The sequence below is a fragment of the Oryx dammah genome, unplaced genomic scaffold (genome assembly GCF_014754425.2).
Source record: "Oryx dammah isolate SB20612 unplaced genomic scaffold, SCBI_Odam_1.1 HiC_scaffold_23, whole genome shotgun sequence".
Classification (NCBI taxonomy): domain Eukaryota; kingdom Metazoa; phylum Chordata; class Mammalia; order Artiodactyla; family Bovidae; genus Oryx; species Oryx dammah.
Window position 1 is genome coordinate 60,137,091 of NW_024070207.1, and position 11,184 is coordinate 60,148,274.

The window sequence follows — 11,184 nt, forward strand, 5'->3', positions numbered from 1 at the left end:
GAAATTAAGCCCTTATTGGTCACATCATTTCAAATATTTTCTCCCATTCCATAGGTTGTCTTTTCAATTTGCTTGTCATTTTCTTTGCTGTGAAAAATTTCATGTTTTATTAGGATATTTTGCAGTTTCTTTAATTCCAATACAAAAGTAAATATATTGCCAAGAGAGGAATTTGTGACAGAGAACACATTTTGTCATCTTTTATGCCATTAAGCCTTTATTCCTATGCTGAGCTGTGCTCAGTCATGTCCTACTCTTTTGCAACCCCATGGACTGTAACTGGCCAGGCTCCTCTGTCCATGGGATTTTCCAGGCAAGAATACTAGAGTAGATTGATGTTGCCTTCTCCAAAGGATCTTCCTGGCCCATAGATCAAACCCAAGTCTCTTGTGTCTCCTGCAGTGGCAGGTGGATTCTTCACCTTCACCACTGAGCCACTTGGCCAGTGAAAGTAAAAAGGAACTTAGTTTATAAAAGGTAGATTCAGGATTTAAACCAATTTTCAAGTCAATTATAATCTCACATGATGCCAGTGGTCAACATTTCCAGTCCTGTTGCATCTTCCAAAATCTTAAGTTATATTTGTTAATTGGTGCTAATTGATGTAATACTTTTAGGAAAACAGTTGGCCCACTGATGTAATTTGTGATCATTTTTAGCATTTATTCAGCAAGTTAGTTTGACGGAAAGAAATTAGAATTGGTCACAGAATAGGAAGGAGCATTTTACATAGAGATTCAAATTTTAATAGAAATATGACATGTTCTGGGTATGGTTTTGTGATTACTTTAACCCCTTAAGATCTTGAAGCCTTTTTGTTCATGTACCCCTCAAACACTTAGAAGTTGGCTTATATAATTTTTCATCATAAGATTCAAATAATTACCAAGAATGTAGTTTCTAACATTACAAATGTTGATGTGGCATAATAAAACAGTAACATCACCCCTTTAAATATATTCAATGGAATTTAAGTATCAGAAATATTTGATCGCCACTATCACCCATTTCAAATAATTAATGGAAATAGATTTTTTAAAAATTTCTTAAGACAGTAAGATTCTCAATATTAAAAAAAAACTGTCTTCTAGATTCAGTAATTCAAATTATTATTTGTGTAAAATTAATCAAACTATCATAAATACATTACAGTTTTGATAAATGATTAAACACAAATTAAATTTCTTGAAATGCATTGCTTAATAAAGTGGAAAGAGAGGAAGTTGAGCATCTAGACAATGACTTGCTTGGAGTTATTTTTGTTGTTGTTCAGTCACTCAGTTGTGTCCAGTTCTTTGCGACCCCATAGACTGCAGCACAACAGGCTTACCTGTCCTTCACCATCTCCTGGACGTTACTCAAACTCATGTCCTTTGAGTCGGTGATGCCATCCAACCATCTTGTCCTCTGTCATCCCCTTCTCCTCCTGTCTTCAATCTTTCCCAGCATCAGGGTCTTTTCCAATGAGTCAGCTCTTTGTATCAGGTAGCCAAAGTATTGGAGCTTCAGCATCAGTCCTTCCAATGAATATTAAGGGTTGATTTTAGGATTGACTAGTTTGATCTCCTTACAGTCCAAGGGACTCTCAAGAGTCTTCTCCAGAACCACGGGAGTTAATTTACCTTGTGAAAAGTCCTCTTGTATCTTTATACACATACCAGTTTAAAGATTGCTGCCTTAAGTGACTTGCAGCACCTTCTACAAGAGATTATTTCATTTACTCAACATTATTTAGTGACCAAGAGTAGGCATTCCAGAGGCGGATTGTGTGGGCTTAAATTTCAGCTCTAAGCCTCAGCTCTTCCTTTTACTAATTGCATGACTTTGGGAGATCTGCTTAACTCCACTGTTAACTCTTACCTGTAAAATGAAAATAGTGATTGGCTGTTGCATGGGTAAAATGAAATAATACATCAGACATACTTAGGGTAGTGTCTGACATATGAAAGTTTGCTGTACAGTAAATTCTAGATAATCTTGTCAATTCTTTTGAGAATTTAAGATAAGTATCTTAAAGTGTGAGCATTAATCTTAATGCTTAATCTGTGAGCATTTCTCAGGCAAATTTAAATAATTTAAGGATTATCCACTAATACTTTCCTTACTTCTACCCTGGTCAGTCAAATAATTTTCCACATTTTGAGAAGCTAGTAAAGTTTTCCTATGCATGTGTATGCATACATATATTTGTATGCACACATATGTCTTCTTAAGACTGTGAATACTTAATGTCTACTCATGACAGGGAAGCAAATATCTGCTCATGGCAGGGAAGCAAATTGTCTTTACCCACAAATATTTGTTAAACACCCATTGAAAAGTGAAAGTTATATTTAACAAAGAAGAGGAAAACTGACTCTAAAACTTGCCCTTGCTAAAGACTTATGAGATGTATGAAGATTAATAAGCCAATTTTGAAAGTAATTTGAATTAAAAACAAAAACACAACCTCTGATTTGAGAAGAAGCAGTAAATTCAAAGTGACCTAAACAAGAAACTAATATAGATAACAGGAAAAGCAGGTAACAAGGAGCAGGAAGAAAAAAACAGTTGTTTATACCTTAAAATTATAAATCAATTATTAATAATAATGTAGAATCTAAGCATAATCAAGGTATATACATCAGCCTTCAAGTTATGGGTGTCTTTAATTTTTTCTTCTAAGAATTGTAATAAAACTTGTTAAGTACAAAATGCTAATCTGACTTTATTACTAGAAAATTTTGCTATCATTGCATGAACTGAACTCTCTTACATTGTTAGGAAACATAAGGATATAGTTACTTGTTGTATTTCTTTTATATATCCTGAGTTATAGAACTAGTATTTTACTATTAAGATTTTTTTTAAATATACTTTTTTATTTATATTCACATTCACCTGCTTTTCCTCTAGTACACATTTATTGAATAGGAAAGAACTGGAAAATTGAGAACTTTGATGTGAATGTTAATATTTTGTGAGACTGAGATGAGAGACAGGACAATTTCTGTCGAGTGTTACATCAGAGATTTCTACCTTTATAGTTATATACTCTGTTTAATTCAGAATTTATCTAGGGACTTTAAACTTCCCACCAAAGTTATATAACAGTTGAAAATCTTTATTTCATCAGGAAATAAAATATTTCATTATTTTCATTAGGAATAATTTTGTTGTGAAGGTTGTTTACCTTTTGAAGTAATTAGTACCATATATCCTTCAATATCCCAGAACCAATGGGAATCATTATTACATTCATATAAAAACATTGCTTAAATAGGATGGGTATTTTATTGGCCATACATAAGACAGGAACTTCCTTAGAATATCACTTTAGTTGGTAAACCTGGAAAAAATACTACAAAATTTGATTTTAGCTCACATGGTTATTAAAAGTCCCTCTATGCTTAGATATATTTATTTATTTATTTATTTTTAGATATATTTAAAGAGAATTCAATTCTGATGTTACATTTCTGTTGTAAACTTTGAACTATCCTCCTGAGGTTTAAAAATGTCTACTAGCCTAAAATAAACTTTTAGCAAAGAAGCACATGTACTTCTCTACTGGGGTTTTAGGAGCAGGAATATCTCAGTTCTTATACTTTTCTCTAATATGTATTTTTTTCTCCCATAATTCTGTTCTGCCCTAAGCCCTTTACAGAACCACAAGAATTACTCCCATTTAGGGATCCTCTTAGTTCTTCCTTTCAATACATAGACCCTTTTGTCCTTCTTTTACCCTATGTATTAATATGTAGGCCTTTAGGAATTCTAAGTTCCTTAGACTGCAGTATTTCACTTCTGTGAAGGGCCTTTTTGTACGTGATATTCTAACCCAAACATTCTTTGAAGTCCAGGCCTCATGAATCTGTAAATGCAAAACAAAATGATTTGGAAATCCTGAAAATATTACAGACTGTTTTGACTTGTGCCATATTATAGACTTTTAAGTATATGTATGATTTAAACTAAGCTAACAGTATTCCCCAAAAGCTTTCTTAGAGAACCCTATAATGAATAGATGATTTGTTTTTAACTTACCAGTAAAGTTTGCATAAATGGTCTTTTCAGTCTGAAGAATATGAAGTGTAGTCTCTAAAGTAAATGGATAGTCCACTTTTAGTCTTTTTCTTTATACAATATTTTGCTTAGCAATCCTTTATCCACCTTCGTTGGGAATGTTTTAAGAATAGCTTAAGCTCTTTCTATGAACACATGGTTTCCTAAGCTTTTTTCTGTGCTGATTTGACAAAACCATCCACTGGTACTTCTTGAGTCTCAATATGCTCCCTCTTAGTTAACATGTATTTCGCTATACAGTTAACACACATAGCCTATTGCTTTGGTTTTTACATGCCCCCATCACTAGATTATAAACTTATAGGCAGGGGCCATGACTTACTTGACTCTCTTCCCCCATGGCACCAGCTTAGTGCCTTGAATATTAGTACACAGTGAAATTTGTGATATGCAGGAACTCAAAATATTTTTTTTTTTAAAACAGATTTGGTTCATTTGACTTGTACATCTTCTAAAACAGCAAGAGAAGATTTAGAACCAGTTGTGCAGAAATTGTTTACTCCATATACCGAAACGGAGATAGGTAAGAACCATAATCAGTGATTCATGATGTAAAGGTAATGTGACCACTTTTCTTAGAGATGTCTTGAAGGTTTCTGTAGCCTGAACTGGAATCTGTTATATTCAGCACCAGTACTTACATGTTTTCCTAGGATGATTAAGCACATTCTCTTCCTAAAAATGGGGTAGTGTCTGTAAGGATAAAGGAAAATATACATCTCACACACAATGTATATGTTAAATGCAAAACTATACATTTATATGTGTACATACTTGCATAGAAAAAGACTGTCAGGAAATCTGTCAATCTTGGTGAAATTATAGGTAATATTTTTTTTTAATTTTCTTTATTTTATAGATGTTCTACAACAAGCATATATTCCTTTATCAGAAAAAGTTTTCTTCATTTATTAAGGAAAAAAAAGCTTGGTTCAACTGAGAGATTAAACTATTAATTGGCAAATTCAGAAATCCTTCCTGACCAATAATTGTCTTTTAATGCATAGTATGTTAGTGATGTGATATTTAGCTTTCAAGATATATATATGTATCACTTTGCTACTTACTCATGGTGGAAAAATGCTTTTCAGCCATAAACTGTGTAACTTTTATCCCCACATCATAGGGTAGTTCTTATAGATATGAATGGAGCAAATTGTAGTGAATGTTGTGTATAATTGATCAAAACATAGCCTAATGGGTCTTATTTATATGAAGTAATGGTGATCTTCATTATAGGATTAGCATGTCCAATTGAATTCTGGCCAGTTTCCTCATTGATTCATATGTCTTCATTTTCTTTGAATGCTATGTTTGTTCAGGCAACAATTTATTTACTCCCTACTTACTGTGTTTCCTTTTAGTTCATCTCCTGTATGTCTTGCTTGTTTTCTTTGCAGAGACAGTGCATAAAGGGGCATTTACATAGGAAAACAAACTGATCCTTCCTGAGGAGCTAGTATCTATATAATTAATTTCATTTTGAGCTGCCTGAATCAAATCCTGCAACCTGAAAATTTATTTCACTTTAGTTTAGAATTTAATTTGTTCCATATGGTTAGCAGTTCTAATGTAACATTCTTTAAGCATATCTTAATATAGTATTTAAGTAAATGGTCTAATTTCTACATAATTACTGTACTGAACTGTCTTTTTGTTTAAGGTATCTAAATAAGCTTGCTAATTCAAGACACTAGCTAGTTGTGCATCAGAGTGCTTGAATTCAGGAGCTTTCAGCATTATTTATGAAGGAAAAATATATAAATATGAAGTACCTCATGTTGAATGTTATTGTACTGTATTTTTAACAGTGCAGATCTGGTTAGACACATGAATGTGTATAATCATGTTAAATGCAAATAAAATAAAACCAGTTCATAAAAAAATCTCATATAAATATTAGTAGTATTGTTAAAAATTTGATTGCAGAGTTATGGTACACAACAATATTCTTAACTGTAATATGAAATCAGTTTTACCTTTGGCTTTAATTACCTTGCTTATAAAAACTCTGAATTCCTTCTCTTTTTCTGAAGTTTTTCATAATTTTTTTGTAATTTCATTGTGTGGTGGTCTCAAATAATACACTAAATTTTAGTCTTGTATCATTGCTCTTCATTTTTTAAATGCATATAATTTTCTTTTTTAAAAGTCAAAATGGGGAAATTACATGTGCATTCCTTAGCATCTTCTAGCCATTTTAGATTTTTAAGCATTAATCTTAATGGTTAATGTGATCCCATTTTGAAATGATGTATTGTTCAGAACATGAGTGAAATTCTTCAGTAGGAACTATGTGCTCAGAGGGGTCATCAGGTGCACTGAGGCACTGAAAAGCTAGTTTTCACTGACACATAGGCCTTTTTATCATCAGGATGAGGTAGTGGTCATATTTTAATTAAAATGTCAGAACAAATACTGTTGGAGTTATTGAAAATGAATCACCAGATAAAGTGAGCACTGGGCCATGGCAGGTCAAAGAGGCAAAGTCACCTGGAGAAGAGAACTCAATTCATTTTCCTGCCTAAATGAGGAAGAAGGAACTTTATGAACAATATGAACTTTCAATACATTAAAGCACATTCTTCTCTATAGCAAAAGCCCCTGTTTTCACGGATTGGTGGCTTGTACTGTTAATGTTTTAATTATCTGACAATGATATGAAACCTTATGCTTTAGAGCTTTATAAATATTTTCTCTTAAAGTGCATGCCAGAAGAATAACATTATTTAAGCTTATTTTCTTTTTATTCGAATTCTATGTTCTGTGTAGTGCTGTGCTTCATAAACTTCCATGAAAGTCAGCCTAGTCACTTTAAATGAAGTTTATTTATTGTAAAAGGTAATGTTCTCTTCTCAAACACAGTACTACTTTTCCTTTGTATCTGAGAAATTCAATGTCCTTGCCTTCTGTTCTCTCTCCTTCCTTGTTCATGTTTAAGGTATCAGCTGGAGCTCTTATCATATGCTATGCCTTAAAGAAGCAGTTGTACTAATACTTCCAAGAGCCCTACTTCCCAGGCCCTTTTAAGAACATCAGAGATCTCTAAATTCTTCCCTGCTTCACAGTGCAAGGACATTTCAGATGTTTTATGCCTAATAAACCTGATTCTATGGGTGAGAAAATGAGGTGATTGTTCACCATTCATAGGTGCATTAATTCTTCAAAACTCCATGCATGCGTGCATGCTCAGTCACTCAGTCATTTCTGACTCTTTGTGACCACATGGACTATAGCCCACCTGGCTTCTCTGTCCATGGAATTTTCCAGGAAAGGATACTGGAATGGGTTGGCATTTCCTTCTCCAGAGAATCTTCCCAACCCAGGGATCAAACCCATATCTTCTGCATCTCCTGCATTGGCAGGCAGATTCTTTACCACTAGCACCACCTGGGAAGTCCCTAGATTCCATAATATCCTTCTAAGCACTGGTAGACTTTTCCTAACTATTACTTATTTTACTCAGGAATTTAATATTTTTCCATACAAACTGAAGCAGGAATTTCATTAGTACAGTATCTTCAAATGTGTGCAATGTAGTATCATGACTTGTACCATCTTCTTTTTCTTTTTCCCTCCATTGGGCACAACATGTGAAGTTACCTCATTCCATCTCATTCAGTTCCTATGTCAAAAAGTAGCACTGCCTAAAAACAGGAATTCCCCTTATAGATGTCATTTTGAAAAAGGTGGCTGATGAGGGTATTCAGAATTGCTGGACTGAGAAGTCAAATGCCTTATCTTAATTCCTTTTTGTATTTGCTGTGTTCAGTCTAGGTGGTATCTGTAGTAGTTTCCTACTCTCTTGGTCTCATGTTAGCTATGTTGCTAAAGCAGTTCACTCTCTCCCTAGACATGACATGCAACTTTAGACTATTTGTTGCTTTTATTTGGTGTGCCATTGTTTAATTTCTTTGGGCTACTTTGTTCTGTACTTGCCTCAGTTTAATTTGTGCAAGATTTTATTCTAAATTAACTATTCCTTGTTTAGTCTTTGCACAATCTAATTGAACGAAATGAGCTTTTACAGAAAACCAATTCTATTTCTGGCCAAGTGATGTATTCCTATCCAAACCATGGCAGCTTTAATATTTTTTGACAATTGTGCACTGCACAACTGCATGTTATTTTTCCAGCTCTCTACCTTCAAGCTGGCCTCAAAGAAAGATGAAGCAATTATATGTTTCTTTCAGGCTTTTAAGGTCAAAGCCCGATAACTCCCTTGTATCTAGACCATTTATCTTCAGCCTATGTTAACTTTTCATCTTCTTGGTTTCCTTTCAAAGCTTCAACCTCTATGAAATTTCTTTCCTAAATTGATAGGATTATTCATTTTCCCCAACTTGTACTGAGTGAAGGCCCTCCTCTAAGCTGGAACTTTCATAAAATATAAGATAAGCTCTCTTGAGTTCAGTTCAGTTCCTCAGTCGTGTCCATGAATTTGCGACCCCATGAATTGCAGCACGCCAGGCCTTCCTGTCCATCACCAACTCCCGGAGTTCACTCAGATTCACATCCATCGAGTCAGTGATGCCATCCAGCCATCTCATCCTCTGTCATCCCCTTCTCCTCCTGCCTCCAATCCCTCCCAGCATCAGAGTCTTTTCCAATGAGTCAACTCTTCGCATGAGATGGCCAAAGTACTGGAGTTTCAGCTTTAGCATCATTCCTTCCAAAGAAATCCCAGGGCTGATCTCCTTCAGAATGGACTGGTTGGATCTCCTTGCAGTCCAAGGGGCTCTCAGGAGTCTTCTCCAACACCACGGTTCAAAAGCATCAATTCTTTAGCGCTCAGCCTTCTTCACGGTCCAACTCTCACATCCATACATGACCACAGGAAAAACCATAGCCCTGACTAGACATGATATGCTTAGAAATGGAATGAGCAATATTAAGGGACTTCCAGATCTTAGCCCACTTTTCTGCAATGCTCCTAGAGTCTGGTTTCACAAGTGATAGGCACTATGTTTAATTATCTTCCTGTAACATTTAATGAAACTAAACTCACCAATAAACTTAGTAAGAGGCATATAGTTTTAGCTATGAAATATGAGTATCTTATGTTCCTTAATTTTGTTAGTAAGTATTTTTTGCCATCTATTGTGTGCTTACACAAAGCTGGTGATACCTTAGACTCATAGATCTTGACATTAGAAAGGGACGTCTTAAAGATTCACTTCATCCAGAGTTTCTGTGTCCTATCACATTAATAATTATAAATTATTCAGGATGAACAAGGAAAAGAACATATTTGGTATTCTTATAGTGGAGATATTTTGAGTTAAGTATAATAAATGCCTGTTTGTCCTGAATTGGGGGATGGGACATTCTTTTTAACTGAATACTACAATTAGCTAACTTTTCTACACTGATTATAAATTAACAAATAAGATTTAATTAACTAGATAATTATAACTTTACAGTTTTCTTTATGATTCCCATAGTGCTTCATGCTCTTGGGTAATTGTCATGTACATCCATTATTACCAATATATAAATTTGAGTTTTTCTTCAAATTCAGGCTAAGAAAACATTGTAGTCAATAAATATATTAACAGTAATGTTTTCTGTTTTCAACCAAAGAAAATGTAATTATAACATTTCCAAGGAAGGGGCATAAAAATAATTATTAAGATAGCAAGGAATGTTGTTGTTCTGTTACCAAGTCATATATGACTTTTCACAACCCCATAGACTGCAGCACACCAGGCTTCCCTATCCCTTACCATCTCCTGGAGTATGCCCAAGTTCATGTCCATAGAGTCAGTGATGCCATCCAGCCATCTAATTTTTTGTCCCCTCTTCTCCTTCTGCCTTCAGTCTTGGACGGCATCAAGGTCTTTTCCAATTAGTCATTTGTTCACATCAGGTGGCCAAAGTATGGGAGCTTCACCTTCAGCATCAGTCCTTCCAGAGTATTCAGGGTTGATTTCCTTTAAGATTGACTGGTTTGATCTCCTTGCTGTCCATGAACTCTCGAGAGTCTTCTCCAGCACCACAGTTTAGAAGCATCATTTCACAGTTTGAAAGCAAGGAATAGGCTTTAGTTATTGAGATTAATAACTTTTTATAGCATATCATACTACCTGAAAACAGAATTAAAGTTAGTTCAAGAATTACTCATTGAGCATCTGTTGTATACTATGCTCTGTATTAGGGAACATGAAAATTCAAGAGAATAGGGACTAAGTCTACTTAATCTTTGTATCCCCAGCTCCTAGCCTGATACCTAACATATATAATAAATGCTTGCTGTAAATGAGAGAATGTGTACTGAAAACAACTTACAGTCTCATAATCGTATTTTTCTTGTTGGTTGGCATTACTTGTGTTATCTAGTAGGACAGAGTGTTAGTGAGTGAGAATATCCAAGTTTTAATCTTGTATATACTATTTTTAATCAGCTTTATTGAGATTCACATACCATACAGTTTACCTATTTAAAGTGTAGAATCCACTGTTTTTTAATTTGTTGTTCAAACATCACCACAGTCAATTTTAGAATATTTCCATCACCCTTTAGCCATTAACCTGTTCAGTTCAGTTCAGTGGCTCAGTCGTATCTGACTCTCTGCGACTGCATGAACCGCAGCATGCCAGGCTTCCCTGTCCATCACCTACTGGCAGAGTCCACACAAACCCATGTCCATTGAGTTGGGGATGCCATCCAACCATCTCATCCTCCATCATCCCCTTCTCCTCCCGTCCTCAATCCTTCCCAGCATCAAGGTCTTTTCAAATGAGTCAGCTCTTCGCATGAGGTGGCCAAAGTATTGGAGTTTCAGCTTCACCATCAGTCCTTCCAATGAACACCCAGGACTGATCTCTGTTAGGATGGACTAGTTGGATCTCCTTGCAGTCCAAGAGACTCTCAAGAGTCTTCTCCAACACCACAGTTCAAAAGAATCAATTCTTCTGTGCTCAACTTTCTTTATAGTCCAAATCTCACATCCATACATAACTACTGGAAAAACAATAGCCGTGACTAGACGGACTTTGTTGGCAAAGTAATGTCTCTGCTCTTTAATATGCTGTCTAGATTGGTCATAAGTTTCCTTCCAAGGAGTAAGCATCTTTTAATTTCATGGCTGCAATCACCATCTGCAGTGATTTTGGAGC

At 34.9% G+C, this 11,184-nt stretch overlaps 1 protein-coding gene across 1 annotated transcript in view; it reads left to right on the forward strand.

Moving 5' to 3' along the window:
• The window catches only part of CHM (CHM Rab escort protein), a 242,408-nt gene that overhangs the window by 213,543 nt on the left and 17,681 nt on the right, over window positions 1-11,184 (forward strand). The window contains exon 13 of the mRNA XM_040265616.1: window positions 4,490-4,588. Within this exon, the coding sequence (XP_040121550.1) occupies window positions 4,490-4,588 (99 nt within the window). The remainder of the gene's footprint in view (window positions 1-4,489; window positions 4,589-11,184) is intronic.